Source organism: Callithrix jacchus, chromosome 19 (genome assembly GCF_049354715.1).
Source record: "Callithrix jacchus isolate 240 chromosome 19, calJac240_pri, whole genome shotgun sequence".
In the NCBI taxonomy this organism is placed as follows: domain Eukaryota; kingdom Metazoa; phylum Chordata; class Mammalia; order Primates; family Cebidae; genus Callithrix; species Callithrix jacchus.
In genome coordinates, this window is record NC_133520.1 from 30096034 (window position 1) to 30114677 (window position 18644).

The 18644-nt window shown below is 51.7% G+C and overlaps 1 protein-coding gene across 20 annotated transcripts in view; it reads left to right on the forward strand.

The window, feature by feature from the left end:
• PPFIA4 (PPFI scaffold protein A4) overlaps positions 1–18644 on the forward strand; it is a 53233-nt gene that overhangs the window by 25017 nt on the left and 9572 nt on the right. For 8 of the 20 annotated variants that reach the window (XR_004736830.3, XR_004736833.3, XR_004736835.3 and 5 more), the window contains 14 exons: positions 1286–1394; positions 2939–3147; positions 5024–5264; positions 6019–6054; positions 6272–6405; positions 6682–6848; positions 9026–9119; positions 9584–9665; positions 10033–10233; positions 10954–11016; positions 11625–11651; positions 13721–13896; positions 17528–17625; positions 18269–18444. Coding sequence is in view for 8 of the 20 variants with exons in the window: in XM_035280566.3 (XP_035136457.1) it covers positions 1286–1394; positions 2939–3147; positions 5024–5264; positions 6019–6054; positions 6272–6405; positions 6682–6848; positions 9026–9119; positions 9584–9665; positions 10033–10233; positions 10954–11016; positions 11625–11651; positions 13721–13896; positions 17528–17625; positions 18269–18444 (1813 nt within the window). In the remaining 12 variants the exon portion in view is untranslated. Of the gene's footprint in view, positions 1–1285; positions 1395–2938; positions 3148–5023; positions 5265–6018; positions 6055–6271; positions 6406–6681; positions 6849–9025; positions 9120–9583; positions 9666–10032; positions 10234–10652; positions 10745–10953; positions 11017–11624; positions 11652–13720; positions 13897–17527; positions 17626–18268; positions 18445–18644 lie in introns of all 20 variants that reach the window. The other 12 variants (XR_004736832.3, XR_013529817.1, XR_013529818.1 and 9 more) reach the window with 3 other exon arrangements.

The following is an 18644-nucleotide window of genomic DNA, read 5'->3' on the forward strand; positions in this document are numbered from 1 at the left end:
CCACTCAAGGGTAATGGCTCTTGGCTGTTTTCTTTCCAAACCAGTCTCATAGGTCAGAACCCTGTCGTTGCCTTTGGTCATGTGCTTGCTCTATCCAGGAAATGGGGATGAACTACCGTGAGGAACGGTGAATGGAAATATGCATGTGGGTGTGTGGAGGGGCAGTGCTTGAACTAGGGAAGGGGACATGGAGCTTGAAGAAGAGAAGCCCGTGGGTGTCTGGGGTGGTAGAGGCTTAAGTGCCATCTCCATGTTCGCCAGGAATTACTGCATATAGGTATGAAGAGAAGCAGAGGATGGAGACAGGTAACTAGTTGGGATTTCTCCTATGTCTCCCATCCTGACCCCTCAATTAGTAAAACACAGCCCATAGTACACCAGGCCATTTGCCACTGCTCAGCTTTCCATAGTGGTTGGGCATTCTTCAGTTCAACTATAGAATCACTGGATACTTAACAGAATTGGAGCTGAGTTGAGGGAGAAAAGGGGAATATGCAAGAACTCCCTCTCCCTTCAGGGACCTTGTATACTTGTATAGTCTGCTGCAGGCTCACTGTGTCCCTTTGTTCTGGGCTCCCTCAAGGGTTCTTCCAAGTAGGACGGCACAGGGATGGAGTGCCCAGGGGAGGCTTCCAGATACTCTGCAGGATTGTTGCTTGGGTCCTAGAATCTCAGGGTTGGAATAGACTCTTGGAGCACTCAAAGTGTTTTCTCTAGCTTGTTTCTGACAGTGTCAGGGCCTCCTAAAGCTTCCTGGGGATAGGGGGTGTGCCTGGCTTGAATTTTAACCAGGGACTCAGTCCAGATTATGGGGAGACCCAAGGAAAAGTGCTGGGCAGAAGACCAAAAAACGGAGACCCTCAGAGTGAGAAGGACCTTTAGACATCATCCCTTCCAACCTGTCCCAGTGCCGGGAGCCCTCCTGCACCATGTGTGTCTGATGGCCAGAGAGCCTCTGCCCCAGTACCTCTTTGCTGGGGAACTCAACTTTTTAAAAGCCACCGGTTACATCATAAGCCAGCCTTTGCCATCAGGAGATCCTTCTTATGCCATATGGAAAGCCACTCTCTGGAACTTTCTGCCCCTGCTCATTCTGACCCCTGGAGCACCAGAGCGTATGTCTCCTCTCTTGCTTACATGGCAGCCCTTCAGACATTTATGACAGCTCCGTGTTGTGCTAAGACTTCTCTGAGCTGAAGATCCCTTGACTCTTTGTGCCCACTGAGGGTGAGCTGGGGCTCTCAGTCCTCAGGGCCTGTCTTTCTCTCCCCCGTCCCTGCTCCAGGTCACACATGGGCAGTGCAGCAGATGTGCGGTTCTCCCTGGGCGCAACCACCCACGTATCCCCAGGCACACATCGCCGCTACTCGGCATTGAGGGAAGAGTCTGCCAAGGTGAGGGGGTGGAGGGGTCTCCTCAGGGAGTTTGGGGTCAATTCGCCGCGTGCCTGGCTCCAGTTACGCAGACGGCTGGTGTGTGGGGCAAATCCTTCCCCTTCCCTCCCCTGTGTCGACAGCTGCAGCCCTGGGGTTGAGGCCATCGTCAGCTGCAACAGCTGTGCCCTGCCTTGCCTTGGCCTCCTGGTGGGCAAGGGGTGGGGCTGGCAGGCAACCAGCCAGTCCCTGAGGCCCCACTGAAGTGTGTGTGCGTGTGCCTGGGCGTGCAGGCGTGTGTGTCTGGTGGTCAGGGTGGGGGCTTCATGGGTAAGATGGACTTGGCAAGCTTTCTGGAACAAAAGCTGTGGTTCATGGGGGAGATGAGGGAGGGATGACAGGTTAACTGGCCCTGGACCTGGAGTCTTCTGAGAAGCAGCTGTGAGTTCACGCTGTCTGCGTCTGCCCAGGGAGATTAGGGGAGAATGAGGAAAGATATGGGGCAGAAAAATGCCGAGTTGCATCTTTTGGGAAAGTGCGATTATTCATCGTGGTTTATCCTGAGCCCAGGTCCTCTCAATAGCATTTAGAGCACTGGGGTATTAGAGGATATAGATGGAGAAAGAGGGAGCTCCTAGTCTTGGGAAGATTCATTTCTGCCCTTGAGAAACCCCTAGTCTTATGGGGGAGTCACAGCCGGAAGGTGCCTCTTTTTCTTTCTCTCCCCACTTCTTTACTTTTTCTGTTTATAAGAACATAGTAGCTGCCCAGGAGCTGAGAGGCTGCAGGAGACCTGAAGGGGAGCTAGGGGGCTCGGGTGGTGGAAGATGGGTGTTAGAGTACCTTTCTGTCCCTGGCCCCCTTCCTTCTCTTCCTTCTTCTGACTCTCCCAGCTCAGTATTCTGCCTTTCCCTCTTCTGGGCCTTTGTCCACTAGATAGGTTTGTAGGATGATTTCAGAGAAGCTGCCGCCTCTCGGGGTTGACCACACAGCCCTGTGATGAGTTGAAACTCTGCCGAATGTCTCGTCAGGTCTTCTTGGCCTTTCTGCTTCCCCGGGTGTAGTCAGCCTTTGAGTTTGCATGGATGGAAACGGATAGCATTTATATGGTGCTTGCTTTGTGCCAGGCACTGTGCTAAGGGCTTTTCCTGTATTATTCTCATTTGATCCTCACAGCTATCTATGAGTAAGTACTTTACCATCCCCATTTTACAAATGAAGAAACTGAGGCACAGAGAGGTTAAACAATTTTCCTGTGGTTGCACCACTAGAATTTGTTGGAGCTGAGATTCAAACCAAGGCAGGCTCTCTGTGGACTCTCTTCTTAACCACTGCTAGCTAGCTTTTTCAACTAGTTTGAGCAGTATTTCTTAGACTGTAATGTGCAAACACATCACCCAGGGGTCTTGTTAAAATGCAGATGTTGAGTCAGTAGGTCTGGTGCTGTGGCATTTTCAGCCAGCTCCCAGGAGATGTCAGGGCTGCTGGGTAGAGGTAGGGACAGTCCTGCTCTGCAGTTATCTGGGTGTCTTACTATGACTCCTTCACCCTCCTCCTTTGCTAAGGACTGGGAGACTTCTCCATTGCCTGGGATGCTGGCCCCGACAGCCGCTCCTGCCTTTGACAGTGACCCTGAGATCTCCGACGTGGATGAGGATGAGCCAGGAGGTCTGGTGGGCTCCACAGACGTTGTCTCCCCCAGTGGCCACTCAGATGCCCAGACCCTGGCCATGATGCTGCAGGAGCAGCTGGATGCCATCAACGAGGAAATCAGGTTAGGGGAGAGGCGGAGGACCTGGAAAGTGCTTTGAAGGGCATCGGGGCCCTTTGTGTTGGAAAAATCCTATATGGATTTGCTCATATCTTATGACTGCAACTTAGAGTGCCACAGTTCAGGGACTCTTTGTGGGGCATGTGCCAGAGTGAGAGGACGGGGCCTCAGTGGACTTCTTAGGCTTTACCTCCCCTCTCAGGGCTTGAGATATGGCTGGGCTCAGGAGGATACACGCTGTGTTCCTGCAGGCCTGCAGCTGATCATAACCACTAAGAGTGTAGCTCCCACTTACTGAGGCCAGCTCAGGGTAAGAGCTTTGTAAATGTCACTGTCTGTCTTACCACAGTCCCTGAGGTGGGCAGCATGATACCTGCTTTACAGACAAAGGAACAGAAACTCAGAGAGGTTAAGTGACTTACCCAAAGCCGCACAGAAGTGACAGAGCCAGGATTCAAACTCAAGTCTGAACTCGGTCCACTGCACTATGCCTCCTGTCCCTAATGAGGCATCAAACAAAAACAGTGACAGGGAAAGCTGTGAAACCTTCACTTTATCCTGACTTTTTAATGAGTTTATTAATGTTAATGACAAACAGCAGGGAATATCTGAGCTGGAGTGGATCAGAGCTTTACGAGCTGTACAGGTCATCCAGTTCAATGGTTCAAGGTATTGCACAGACCAGTTACAAAGAAGACACACACACACACACACACACACACACACACAGAGGAAGGTACAAACATAGGACCACCAGCTTTTTGTTTTGCAAAGTAAAACATTAATGATAATGACCATCTATTATCACAATCATTCTGCAAAAGAAAGGACATTTTAACATTCTGGAAGTAAGAAAGACATACTCAGAATAAAGGCGAGTCTTTCTTTGTGAAAGGCAGTGGGCATCTTTACTGCAGCGTGTGTGTGTGTGTGTGTGTGTGTGTAAGTGTGCATGCAGTCCTCGCTGAGTACCTCCCGTGTGTGTGTGTGTGTGTAAGTGTGCATACAGTCCTCGCTGAGTACCTCCCGTGTGTGTGTGTGTAAGTGTGCATGCAGTCCTCGCTGAGTACCTCCCATGTGTGTGTGTGTGTGTGTAAGTGTGCATACAGTCCTCGCTGAGTACCTCCCGTGTGTGTGTGTGTGTAAGTGTGCATGCAGTCCTCGCTGAGTACCTCCCGTGTGTGTGTGTGTGTGTAAGTGTGCATGCAGTCCTCGCTGAGTACCTCCCATGTGTGTGTGTGTGTGTGTAAGTGTGCATACAGTTCTCGCTGAGTACCTCCCGTGTGTGTGTGTGTGTAAGTGTGCATGCAGTCCTCGCTGAGTACCTCCCATGTGTGTGTGTGTGTGTGTAAGTGTGCATACAGTCCTCGCTGAGTACCTCCCGTGTGTATGTGTGTGTAAGTGTGCATACAGTCCTCGCTGAGTACCTCCCATGCACACATATACACCATTATTATTTCTCTGATTTTTCTGTGGAACAGGGAAAACCCCATCAGGGGTCAGCATCATTTAAAAATCCTACACTTGGAAACTGCTGACTTACACCACTTCATCATTGCATATGTTGGGAAACTGAGGCACAGAGCAAAATACCTGACTTAAGCCCACCCCCGTAGTTAGGTAGGGGTAGGTCAAGAATTCTGATTTTCAGGGTGGTTTATGTTCCACTGACCAAACTGCCTTCTTCCTTAGTAGCTGTTTTTGTAGATGGAGGGAGTAGGCAAGTTAACAAGAGAGAGACATTATTTTAAGCTCCAGTGGGACAGACAAACCCTGCCTGCTGGGCCTTGTGTCCACCACATGAGGATGAGTGCAGGCATCCGCCCTTACTGCCTCCTGCTGAGGCTAGTGGTGAGGTCTGGTTTTACCTGCCTTCCAGGATGATTCAGGAAGAGAAGGAGTCCACGGAGCTCCGTGCAGAAGAGATTGAGACGCGTGTGACCAGCGGCAGCATGGAGGCCCTAAACCTGAAGCAGCTGCGCAAGCGTGGTTCCATCCCCACCTCTCTGACGGCCCTGTCCTTGGCCAGCACGTCCCCACCACTCAGCGGCCGCTCTACACCTAAGCTCACCTCCCGCAGCGCAGCCCAGGGCCTGGACCGAATGGGGGTCATGACCCTGGTGAGAGACAGCTGAGGAGTTGCCCTGGCATTACTGGGCCCTGCACCAGGGGAGGTTTTAAGGGATAGTAGGACTCCGTGCTCTCACTTGGGCCTGTGGGGGAGGGTTTTATTTATTTATTTTATTTTTTAATAGAGACGGGGTTTCACCATGTTGGCCAGGATGGTCTCGATCTGACCTTGTGATCTGTCCACCTTGGCCTCTCAAAGTGCTAGGATTACAGGCATGAGCCACTGTGCCTGCCCCCCCCACCTTTTTTTTTTTTTTTGCTGGGGAAGTTTTAAGGGAGGGTAGGACTCCTGTGCTCTCAGCTGGGCCTGCAGGGGTTTTAAGGGATGGTAGCACTCCTGTGCTCTCAGCTGGGCCTGCAGGGGTTTTAAGGGATAGTAGGACTTACATGTTCTCAGCTGGGCCTGCCTTCTTCTTCCCATAATGTGTGCAGACCCTGACATGTCAGGCCACCAACCTCCTGTGTTTGGGAAGGGCCTAGGTCATATCTTCTTTGCCCTCTCCCTTGGATGAGCCCAGACTACTTAAGAAACTCGCCCACTACCCTCCCCTGTTCCTTTCTTCCAGAGAAATAAGCCCTGACTTGTTTTTCTAGACCAGCTTTATTTTCTGGTGTGATATTCTCTCTGGGGCTGTGGGAGGCATGAATCCTGTCTTCTCATCCTAAGACCACTGGGCTCCCCTGGGGTTGGCTTTGGGGCAGCCAGAGGGTGAGTCCAAGCTTACCCTTCCCTTTCTCTTGCAGCCCAGTGATTTAAGAAAACATAGGAGGAAGCTGCTGGTGAGTGCTGCCTGATGGTCCAGGTACTAACGGGTTCACTGCTGCCGCCCTTTCCTTTGGCTTCTTCCCCCAGGGCCCTTGAGTCTGAGTCTGAACTCAGAGAGGCACTCAGGGCCTCCCCACTGCATTTCTCCATGCTCCTCCACCTCTTCTGGGCTGGGTAGGCAGGCCTGAGATCTCTCTCCCTTATCCCCTGACGGCTCCACTATCTGTTCAGTCGCCAGTGTCTCGGGAAGAGAACCGAGAGGATAAAGCCACCATAAAATGTGAGACTTCTCCTCCTTCCTCACCCAGGACGCTGCGGCTAGAGAAGCTTGGCCACCCAGCCCTGAGCCAGGAGGAAGGCAAGAGGTAAGTGTCGCAGGCCCCACCTCTAGTCTCCATCCGCAGGGTCACCTCCTCCCTTCCTCCGCCTCTGCAGGGACCCCATCTCCCCCATTCCAGGTTCCTGAATGTCTTACTTCTCTTTGAAACACCATCAGGGAAGGGAGTTCCTGTGTCTCCCTTGCCCTCACCCCAGTTCTGACACTCAATAGAAGTTCTTCCTAAGGTCTAACTTCCACTTTTCCTGCTGTCACTTAAGTATGTTTCTTCTTATTCCGCCCCCTTCTGGCTGTCACCTTATAGTGCCTTGGAGGATCAGGGCAGCAACCCCAGCAGCAGCAACAGCAGCCAGGACTCCCTGCACAAAGGCGCCAGGCGGAAGGGCATCAAGTCGTCCATTGGCCGCCTGTTTGGGAAGAAGGAGAAGGGCAGGCTGATCCAGCCGAGTCGGGATGGAGCCACAGGCCATGGTCTCTGTCCCCTTCTGAACGGAGGTCTGGGCGGGTGTCAGGGCATCAGAAGCAGGAAGGTGTATTTGGACTGGCCTTCTCTGCCCGCGTCCCAGGGATCAGTGGGGGGAAGCCCCAGGAAGGCGATTTCAGATCTGCAGAAGCAGTTTTCGGTCAGAGCTATTCATGGCAGGGTGGACTGTCTCCTGAGGGGGTAAGCTGCTGCCTCTACAAGCATCAGGAAGTGGCTGGGTGGCTTTTATTTGGCATGCTGTGGAAAGGTCTCCTGTATTGAGCGAAAGATTGGGCCTCTGGGGTTTCTTTCAATTTGGAGGTTTTCTGATGTACTGTGCTCAGGACCTTCAGGAGAAATCTCTTGGTTCTTTCTTTTGAAGAGTCAGTTCTTGACTGGAATTTATTTCTGGGTACATCTGGCCTCTGGGACTCAAAATGTGATAACACCTAATTATAGCTTTGTAGACATTAAATTCAAGGAAGGGAAGGGTGACCTCGTTATCACCTCTGTGGTAGTATAGGGTTCCGGTACATGCTTGGCACGTGGCCAGTACACAGTACATGTGGGCTTTCATCTGCCCCTCTTCTAGTTCTTCTTTTCTATTTTTCTTCTTGTTTCTCCTTTTCTTCCAGTCACCTATTCAGCCATTTGTTCCACTGTATGGCTGAGTAACAGGTGCTCAGCAACAGTTCATTCCTTCAGGGAGCTCAGTGTCTAATGAAAAGGAAGAAGTGAAGAGACAGTTCCAGAACAATCTATCGATAGAGACATTCCCAGGGTGCTTCTGGGACTCAGAAGTCAGCTCTGGAATGGCGGGGATGAGAGGGGTGGCCTTGTCTGATAGCAACAGCTGAGCTGAAGTGTGAAGGCCACAGAGGAATTAGCCGAGCCAGGGAGAGGTCTGTGTGTGGAGGAAGGGGGTGGTCTGGGAAAGGCAAAGTTTTGTGGGTGTGAGAGATTTGTATGTACTTATGCATGTTCAGATTCGAGAAGAAGGAGCAGGGGAGGAGTGGGGAGATGGGACTAGACAGCGAGGCTGGGGCCAGCTGTAAGAGCCCTACAGCGTCTGTTTTAGTTTAAAAGTTCCCCTGAGGCAGTGGGAGCACGGATGAATTTCATGCAGGGGAGGAACTGATCAACGAGAATAAAGGAACCTTTGGACCCAAATGCATAATTAGACCTTTCTGCACCTCAGGAAGATGTGAATTAGAAGATAGCTAGCTGGGTGAGGAGGAGGAGGAGGGAGATCTTGAGATTAGGAGGTGGCAGGAAGAGGAAGGAGAAAGAGGAATTCGATGAGACAGGGAGAGGTCTGTGTGTGAAGGAAGGGGTGATCTGGGAATGGGGAGGAGGAAACATGGCCACCTCTGCTCAGGATATGGGAGCATCAGCCCAGAGAATGAGGCCCAGCTTCTTCCTCTGCAGTCCACAGGGGCAAGTGGAGTTGTGGAGCCCACCACAGACAGGGGAAGCTGAAAGGTTTGATCAGGGGGAAGAAGCATTTTAGGTGAAGCCTTATGATTTCCAATGCTCTCCACACCATGTTGGCACCTAAACCTGAGACAGTACCTCAGATGAGTTTCTGGGTTACCCACACCTGTTGCCTACTGTGCATTTTGAGGGTGTGTGTGACCAGGACTTAATTCTAAGATTCTGCCTCTGGCCATGAATTCTGTAGGGTTCTAGCATCGATTTGAGGAGATGTTTAGTAGAAGACAGAACTCTACATGCTCCCTTTTGTGTTTTTGTGCAAGTGAGTGCACCCAGAGAAGAAGGCCCAGAGACACACCTCTGTGTGTGGATTTCCCCACCCTGACCCAAGCCAGGGCCATCCTGCTCTCTGAGCCTTGTGGCCCACTGTGTCTGGGGCTCTGGGTTTCCTTTGCATCTTGGCTTGAAGGAAGGGCAGGTTCTGTCTAGAATCTGGGTGGGATAACTTTGGTCCATCTGGCTGGAAAACACCTCCAGGGCTGAGGATCTTGGGAGACTCTCTAAACTAGGGATGACCTGCTTGATGCCACTGTCTGAGACTGCCTGGATGTAGGGACATTGAGCAGAAACTCCAGGAATAGTGGGTGGTTCTATCAGGCCATCAATTTGCAGCTTCTGTTCCCCACCCTTGATCCAGGCAAGGGAGGAGAGGCAGAGGGCTTGGCTGACACGCACATCTCTTTCCTTGTAGTTATGCTAACAGACTCCGAGTTCGGTATGCAGGAGCCTATGGTGCCTGCCAAGCTGGGGACCCAGGCAGAGAAGGACCGGCGACTGAAGAAGAAGTAAGAGCCACAGGCCAGGCTCTGCTGGTGGGGCCCAGCCCCCCACCTACTTTCCTTCCCCTGGGCTGCTGTGAAACTGAGCTAAGGGACCCAGATCCCAGCAAGGCCCTTCCTGAATTGAGTTGGCCTGGTCCATGTGGGCACAGCAGGGCTAAGAGAAAGTTCTTAGGTTGTGCCTAGGGAGAAGGAGGCAAGGGGATGATGGGAGAGCGACCTGGATCCTGTGGATCTCTGGCAGGACAGATTGAAATTTCTAAGTCAGTGTCAGGTCACATGCAGAGAGCCCCTTGCCCTCTGGGGGTGGAGAGGTATTCCTGTCCCATTTCTTGTCATATTGCTTCAGGCATAGAGCGGAGGAAGTCCAGGGTGGGGAGCAAGGGTTGTGGTTATCCAGGGGTCCCTGGAGCAAGCACAGTTAAGAGAGAAGGAAGAACTAGTGAGTCTGCTGTTCCTCTTCCTATAAGACACCAGCTGCTTGAGGATGCCCGCAGAAAAGGAATGCCTTTTGCCCAGTGGGATGGTCCTACTGTGGTCTCCTGGCTGGAGGTAAGCCTGAGCCAAGGAAGTCAACTCAGGGGTCTGGAGGGAAGGGTGTGTGGGGTGGGCAGATGGGTGGCATCCTGGAACTTTTACAGTGTGTTTCTCCTCTGCCACCTGCACATGTCTCATGCCTAGCATTTAGCTCCTCTCCCTCTCCCCAGCACACACACATACCAGTCAGAGGACAGAGCTGATGCTACTTTTAATCTGTAAAATGGGAGAGAGAGGGATTTGATGACCTCCGCATTCCTATGATCTGCATTTGTTATTCTGAGTCCATGGATGAGGCCTGGCCCTTGCCCCTTGCTATTGCCAAACTTTTGGTGGTAGGGCCCAGGCCTTGAATTACACCCCCTGTGCCTGGTGTCTGCAGCTCTGGGTAGGGATGCCTGCCTGGTACGTGGCAGCCTGCCGGGCCAACGTCAAGAGTGGTGCCATCATGTCCGCCCTGTCGGACACAGAGATCCAGCGGGAGATTGGCATCAGCAATGCTCTGCACCGGCTCAAGCTCCGCCTGGCCATTCAGGAGATGGTGTCACTGACCAGCCCCTCTGCCCCGCCCACCTCCAGGACTGTGAGTGACCCCTCCCTTGCCCAGGACATTTTCAGAGGTCCTGGAACAGTGTCCGCAAGGTCTCCTGTTGGGCTTTGGGAAGATGCAGCATTGAGTCATGCCCCTTCCTTCCCATCCTCACAAAGGGCTCTCCCTAGTCTTCAGGAGGATATGACCTTTATTCAAGGAGGATCCCAGCAGCCTTGGTTCCCTGCCTCTCACATTCCACCCATGGGGTTCCATTTCCCCATCCCTACTCTGCCAAAATTTCCAGGTTTCTGGGCAGAGTTCCCAGGATGGGCTTTCTGGGGTTTCATATGGTTGCCAGGTTGGGGGAAACAAAGGGAAGAGGGCATTTGTGATATTGTCTTGGTCCTCTAACCCCAACACAAGAATGCAGACTGCTCCATGGGCCCCTGGGGTGAAATCTTTTCTTACAGGCCATCTCCATGATTGAGGTCAGCCCCCACTCCAGATCAGCATCATACATTCTTATTCATCCAAGAAACACTGAGCATTTTCTATGTGCCAGGTGCTGTGCTAAGCAGTGTGGCTATGGTGGTAACAGAGATGTGGCTTCTGCTATCCACTTGCTTAGAGCCAGACAGTGTGCAGAGCTGTGGGCTGGACCCCTGGGAGGATCCAGGGAGGGAACTTTGTCCTTGTCCTTTGGGTGTCCAGCCTGATGGGGATCCTGGGGACCCACACTCAGGATGAACTAGGTTTCCTCTCTGCCTGCAGTCTTCTGGGAATGTCTGGGTTACCCATGAAGAGATGGAAACTCTGGAAACATCTACTAAAACAGTGAGTCTGGCCCTTGGCCTTTGTCCTTGGGCCTGGGATTGAGACTGATAATGCCCGCAGGATGAGGGGAAGGTTGTGGGCAGTCAGAGTGGGCTGCCATGGACCTCATGTGAGACTGGTATCCTTGATGTGTGATCTGCTCTCAGGGTGGAGGGCTGTTGGGAGAGGGGTGGGCTGGGAGCAGTTGGTATGTGTGTGGTCCTTCCCAGGGGGTCACAAGCTTGTCCTGGGCCATTGGTATGCTGCAGAGGAGGGGAATTGGGCTGGGGAGGGCTCTGCCCTGCTATGGACCTGAGCCACAGAGTCTCTGCCCTTGTGCTTCTTCCCTGGTGGAGGAAGGGGGAGTGTTGGGAGAGCTGGGCATCTTGCCTGTCTCCCAGTCAAGCCTGGGAGGTGTGTGTTTTTGCCAAACACGTATTTGCCTTGCCTCACCGCAAACATGGGTGCACACACCAACCTTGTATTCTCTCTTAACCATCCCGACAAGCTTTCCCCAGTTACCCAGCCAGATACTGGGGGATCTTTTTCCCTTGATGGGGCCTAGGGTAGAGCTGATGGATTTCTTGACTTTGCCTATTTCCCCTAAACGCTGCACTTGTTCCTGCTAGGACAGTGAGGAGGGCAGCTGGGCTCAGGTAAGACCCCTCCCCTGTCTAGAACCAGCTCCCAGAACTCCAGGACAGTGTTCTTCCAGTAGGTTCTCTCCCCAGCAGGAATCTCTGAATCTCACTTCCCATGAAAAGCCCTGGACACAGGTTGTCAGCATCCCTCACCCCCACCCCATTCCCTCTAGCTGCTTGTTCTGCTTTCTCAGGATGGCAGGTGAGGAGCCCTGGAGGGCTGTGGCCCCTGCACTTCTGGCCCTTCTTCTCAGTCTCGCCCTTTTCCTAGGAATAATGAGACCTAGATTAGTATGGGTCTTCTTCCTCTCCCTGTCCCTCTCAGGGGCACCCTGGTGAACTGAGCAAAGCTCTGTCATCCGTCCATTTTATGAACAAACATTTATAGGTATTAGGCCTTACCAGGCTCTCTGGATATAGAAGTGAACAAAGCAAGCCCTCACGGAGGCAGTAAACAAAGCAATAATATCAGTAAACAAACCATGTCAATAGGGAAAAAAAAGGCAGTCTCAATAAACACAGGGACAATATTGGACAGGGATGCAGGCTGTGAAGAAGAATGGAGCAGGAGCAGCACTGTTTATACCTGCTCAAGAGATTGGCTGAATCATTCACACCATAAACACCCTTGGCAGAGATGATGGGGGGACCCATCCGATGGGTGTTAAATGAAGAATGCAGATCCTAACAGGTGCATGGAATTTGATACCAAAATTAAAAACCAAACAAAATTAATAATATGTTGTTTAGCTGGGCACGATGGCTCACACCGGTAATCCCAGCACTTTGGGAGGCTGAGGCGGGTGGATCACTTGAGGTTGGGAGTTAGAGACCAGCCTGATCGACATAGAGAAACCCTGTCTCTACTAAAAAACAAATAAATAAATAAATTAGCCGGGTGTGGTGGTACATGCCTGTAATCCCAGCTACTCAGGAGGCTGAGGCAGGAGAATCACTTGAACCCAGAAGGCGGAGGTTGCGGTAAGCCAAGATTGGGCCATTGCACTCCAGCCTGGGCAGCAAGAGCGAAACTCCATCTGAAAAAAAAAAATAATATGTTGTTTAGGGAAATATACATGGATGACTGTAAAATGTGTAAAACAATGTTTTACAACCAAGGGATTAGTCAGAAAACTCAGCATAGTGGTTCCCTCTGTGAGGGGCAGTAGGAGACCGGCGGTGATGGTGAGCATCAGCATGCAGAGTACAGTGGGGGTAATGCTCTGCTGCTTAGCTTAGGTGGTGTCCACTGTTGCTAACTTCATTTTATGCTTCATAATGAGCATGTTACTTATAGTCTTACAAGTGTCAGCTCTTACATTGTAAAGGAGAGCAAAATAGACGTTTTCCATCTGAAAATATCAAGTAAGGGTAAGGAAAGAGTGCGGTAGGGTCACGATGACAACTAAAACTTTCTCAGGACGGGCGGTCAAGGAGCGCCCTGCCCAGATTAGGAGGCCACGTCCACATGGCACAGGCCCTGCAGGACCAGGGGGTGGGGTGTGCGTGGGAAAGCGACAAAGGACCTGGGGCATTCTTAGAGCAGAGGCTCAGGCCTTAGAGAATGAGCACTGATTATTCAGGCACAGGCCACCACCCTTTATTTTTTTCAATCCTCCACCAACATTTCACTTCCTTGCTTCCTGCATGAAGCCAGCCTCGTCCCTGAGTGAGACAGGCTTCCTTTGCCACATGGCAGGTTCTCTGTAACAACACAGCCTTTCCCCTGGGCTCAGTGAGCTTGAGGCTCACTGAGAGTCAGGAAGCCATGTCTGCTGCACAAGACCACAAATGCAATGCAGAGTTAACAGGAAGGATTTCTTATAGCCACTTCTGTTCAATAGTGTAGGTAATTGATATGTGAGTGGAATCACATCATTTTGAGATCTTAAAAAGTTCCATTTAAAATCCTCACTTCCCACCACTCCAGCCCCCTTAGTGAAGATAGACTGAAATTGTACTGGACTGCCCTTCCTCCCTCACGGGTAGAGGATGGATTCATGTGTCTCCCAACCAGCTATACCAGCCTCAGCCTGCCGGCTCTACCTTCCTCCCCCATAACCTCCTGCATCTCGTTTCCCTAGACCCTGGCCTATGGGGACATGAACCATGAGTGGATTGGGAATGAATGGCTGCCCAGCCTGGGGCTCCCGCAGTACCGCAGCTACTTCATGGAGTGCTTGGTGGACGCCCGCATGCTGGACCACCTCACCAAGAAGGACCTGCGGGTCCACCTAAAGATGGTGGACAGCTTCCATCGGTGAGCAAGGCTGGGCCCAGGGCTGCCTCCCTCGTGGGGGCCTCCCCCAGCTCTGAGGGTCTGCCTCCAGGAACAGAGGTGCCTCCATCTCTTCCCATGGCCTCTTCTGAGGGGTAACAGATCTCCCCCTTGGGAAAATCTCCCTTGTCAAATCCTTGTCTCATCCTGTAATTTGAGGATTCTGATCCTCAGATTGACCAGGTTTTTGTCCTCATAATGACCAGGTCATTATATCTAGTCCTGAAGCCACAAAAAGTCCTTTTTCTTTCCTTCACTTCCTTTGAGATGTCCCCCCAGGTCTGAGTTTTATTGCTTATCTTTGGCCTTGCTGAATTTGCTGTGTTTACTCTGACAAGACTCAAACTGAACCTGGTGGTCAATTTGGGCATCTCATTCCTCCCAAGGTGACGGGGAAGGTCTTCCTTGGCCTTTGCCATGCCAGCATCCCAGATCGGAACCTCTGCTTTGGGTTCACATCCTTTTTTATAGGAGGTCATCCAGTCCTCTCCTCCTCTTTGCTGAAAATATCTTCTGTTCAAAAGTATCTGCGGCAGAGGTCCCAAACTGGCAGCCCACGGGCAGAATTTGGCCCAGAGATGTGTTTTTGTTTGGCCCACATATATCTTAACAACTCAAATTGAGTTATTTAAACAGTAAGAGGTTTTATATACAATTCTGGATTTCTGGCTTCTCTTGAAACCTTGAAAGCTCTGTCAACACACTCTAGGATGGAAGCAGCCAGCTGGAGCTGAAGAGCAGGACAGGTGGGCCTGCTCTGGGACCTCCCGGCCCCCCAGCTTTCGTCCCTCACTTGCGTTACCTGCCTGGTCCCAGCAGGCATTTGTGCTGGAGAACGCAGTGGGTGGGCATGGTTCCAGGAGTTGGCAGTTTTTAGGAAGTCCTTCTTAATGTCCAGCTTCAGGTCGTGTGGGTGGCTCTTTGGCTGGATAATAAGACAAGGAGTAGTGCTCTTCAAGGTTCCCTCAGGGCTCCATGGATGTCCTGTGGTCACTCCAACTGAGAACTCTTATAGAAAGTTAAATCTGGAAGGAATCTAGTTAGTGTCCCTGTTTTATGGATGAGAACATTGAGGCATGGGGAGGAGCAGCAGCCCAAAGTCACTCAAGGATGATAGTGGAGTACAGGGGAACCCAGGTACGCTGACTCAAGTCCAGTGCTCTTGCCACCAAAAGGCAGAGCCTCCTGGCCTGGAACCCTTGGCCCGTCTGACCCCAGCAGGAATGCTGACTTGTGAGGGAAGACTGCATCCTCTCCTCTGCACCCACCCCCACCCAAATCAGCTAGGGCTGAAAGGGAATCGTTTGTCTCTGCCTGGAGGCTGCCAGGCCCAGCTGCACCTGTCCCCTACTCAGTGATTGATAGGGCTGGGGAGAGATGAGCTGTTCGCCTGCCAAACCTGGATGTGCCCGGGCTGCTGGAAGATCTGTCAGCCCGGCCCCAGCCAGGACTATGGAAATCCTCCCCCCACCCCTCTGCCCTGTCTCCAGGAGAGAATTGCGGCCTGCACTTGTGGTTCTAGGTTCAGCTCTGAATCTTGAGTACTTCAGAGTTTCTAAAACATTTTCACATCTCACCACCAAACTATGTATCTACCTGCTTTTATTCCACTTAATATTTCACAGGCATGTTCTAACGTCTTTAAAATTTCTTTTAAATCATAATTTTTATGACAAGAAAGGGATATTTTAAAACCTTATTTTACAGATAAGGAAAACAAGTTCAACAGAGGTCGATTTCCATCGGGTCACTCAGCCAGGTGGTTACAGACTGGGGCTCAAATCCTTGTCTCTTGACACCCTACTCAGAGCTCTCTTCCTTGGGACATGGTGCTCTATCGAGCAGGTCTTCTAGAAGAGCTCCTGTTATGGTAGGACAAGCATGCAGGATAGTCACGAATGTCACCCTAACAGTGCTGCCACTACCAAGTGCCTGTAGTGTTCCCAGGGCTGGGCTGAGCTCTTGCATTTATTCTCACCTACAGGAGAGGTGTGACGCCATCTCACATTTGCTGGATGCCCCTCAGCTAGGAAGGGGCTGAGCTGGTGTCAAACCCAGGCTGACCTAACTTTCAGGGCTTCATAGTTTTGCTGCGGCATGCAGCAGCTTTGAGAGAAACTGGACTGAAAATGATAGTGAGTGAGTTTGAAATTAGACAGAAAGCATTTCCAGTCACGAGCAGTGTGTATACATGGCCCTTCCCAGTGGAGCAAGGCTTAAACCAGCAGCTTGAGCCACACATGAGTGGCTTGGGCCAGATAAGGGTTCCTGGAAGTGGCATCTCTGAGCTCTGTTCTAGGCTGAAGAGCCTCCTGCTTAGAAATGAGGGGAGAGGAGGAGGGAGCAGTCTGTGCAGTTTAATCTCAAAAAGCAGTGCCCTCAATAAGAGTCAAAAGCAGATAGAGTTGGGAGGGACCTTCCATTCTAATTCTCTACAGATGGAAAACCTCAGAGAAGCTGAATGACAGGAGCGTTCAAGGAAGGAAGAATACTGCAGCTCTTCCAAGATGGAATGAGCTGCCTTGGGAAGTAATGAGTTCAGGCACAGGTTCAGTGACTACCCTGAAGGAAGCTATAGAGGTGACTCCTGCCTTAGGTGGGAGTGTGGACTGATGGCCTCCAGGGTTCCTTCTGACCCTCCGGATCTGTGGTTCTGTACCTGGCTTAGTTACTGAATGCTTACTGTGCACCTGATACTGTTTAAGTACTTTCAGTAATTGGTGTGAATTAATTATTTCATTTACTTCATCAAGCATCTGTAGAGTCCCTGCCTGTGCTCAGGGTTTAGGGTCAGTGAACAAGCTTATATGCTAACTGAAAGAGACAGTCAAGGGATAATATGTGGTATGTTAATAGACAAAACAGGCTAGGAAAAAATTTGACCAGGGTGAGGGGGATTGGGAGTATGGGCCAAGGGAGGTGATGGTGATATTGCAATTTTAAATCTGATGAACAATGTGACTAGTGAATTGTACTGAGAAGGTGACATTTAAGCAAAGACTTAGTGGAGACAAAAGGAGTAAGCTACACAGCTGACTGGGGGAGGAATGTTCCAGGCATAGGCAGCCACCAGTGCAAAGGCCCTGAGGTCTGCAGGCCCAGGCAGCCTGCTGGGTTTGAGGAGCAGCAGGGGTGTCAGTGCGGCTGCGGCAGAGAGAGCAAGGAGAGTGGCTGAAGCGGGGGTTAGACAGGTAGGGTAGCAGATCATGGAGTATCTTATAGGCCATGGTCACGACCTGAGTCAAGTGTGGATACAGAGGGGTATCTTGTTTTTGCTTTTTCTTCTACTTGCAGGTGGTAGGGGTCTTTGTCATTCTAGTGCCTGGAGAGAGAGGGACATGTTGGTTTGATTCAAAGAACTTTTTTCACATCAGTCAATCCCCAGGCCTGCTCCCTGGCTGAGAGGGAGGATATGGGGCAGACAGAGAAAGGGAGTAACCTCGGGATGGATCTTGGGCAAGCCCCTGGGGAAGGAGGAGTACGAGGGGGCTGGGGTGCTCTTTGTGCTAGAGGCAGTAGGTCTGGACATGCTGTGGCTGGTGCTGGATGTGGGACAGGTGGGGTGGGAATGTGGCCCCACTGAGGCTCTGGCTCGGGGGTTGTGTGTCTGCAGAACCAGTCTTCAGTATGGCATCATGTGTCTGAAGAGGCTGAATTATGACCGGAAGGAGCTGGAGAAGAGGCGAGAGGAGAGCCAGCACGAGATCAAGGGTAAGCTCGTCAGGCTGGAGAGGGTGCAGGAGCAGCCTGCTGGGCTGGTTCCTGCCTTGAGCCAAGTGGAGGGGAGGCATTCTGTGGCTCAGGGAATCTCCCAGAGACGGCCTCACCTTAGGGAGCTCCCAGTCTGTTGGAGGAGACATAGTCCATGCCACGTTGGCTATAATTCCCCTCCCTCGATCCCACATACCAGACAGCAGCCACCAACGACAAATGCAGTGAATCCTCTGGAATGGCGTTATAGACTAGTGCTTGTGGCACTTGGTGATCTGGGTGGGGTTGGATGGGAGACGCAAGTTTTAGAGGAGACCTTGAAGGTGGGAAGAATAAGAAGGCCATTCCAGCTTGGGGCAGGGGGCTGACCCATGCAAGGGATCTGGGGAGAGAGCTCGGAGGCTGTGAGCCTGACTCTGGGTTCTGTAACCTGGCAGGGATGGGGTGAGTAGGGGGTTGGTTCCCCAGGAGCCCAGGTGCCAGGGAGGACAAAAAGAAGATATGGAAAGTTGGGGATGGGGTTGGGGCCAGAGAGCAAGGTAGACTGGGGGCTCTGAGTTTCGGGAGCTGTGCTTCTCATCCTTGGAGGGCCTTGATGAAATGTAGTGTCTCCTTCCATCCCTTTTCTTCCCACACCCTCCAGATGTGCTGGTTTGGACCAATGACCAGGTGGTTCATTGGGTCCAGTCTATTGGGCTCCGGGACTACGCAGGAAACCTGCATGAGAGTGGTGTGCATGGAGCCTTGCTGGCCCTGGACGAGAACTTCGACCATAACACGCTGGCCCTGATCCTCCAGATCCCCACACAGAACACCCAGGTAGGCGGCCTTTTAATCAACCTGTCTCTCCCTCTCTCCCTCACTTGCTTTCTTTCTTTCTCTCATACACAAAGGCTTAGGTATCTTGCAGAAAGGGGAGGCGGGGGCTTTTTTAGGGTCTCTGCCAGAGGGGATTGCAGTGTTCTCAATCCTCCAGTAGTCCCTGTGCATAAGCAAGCCCCCATGGGCACACATGGCCT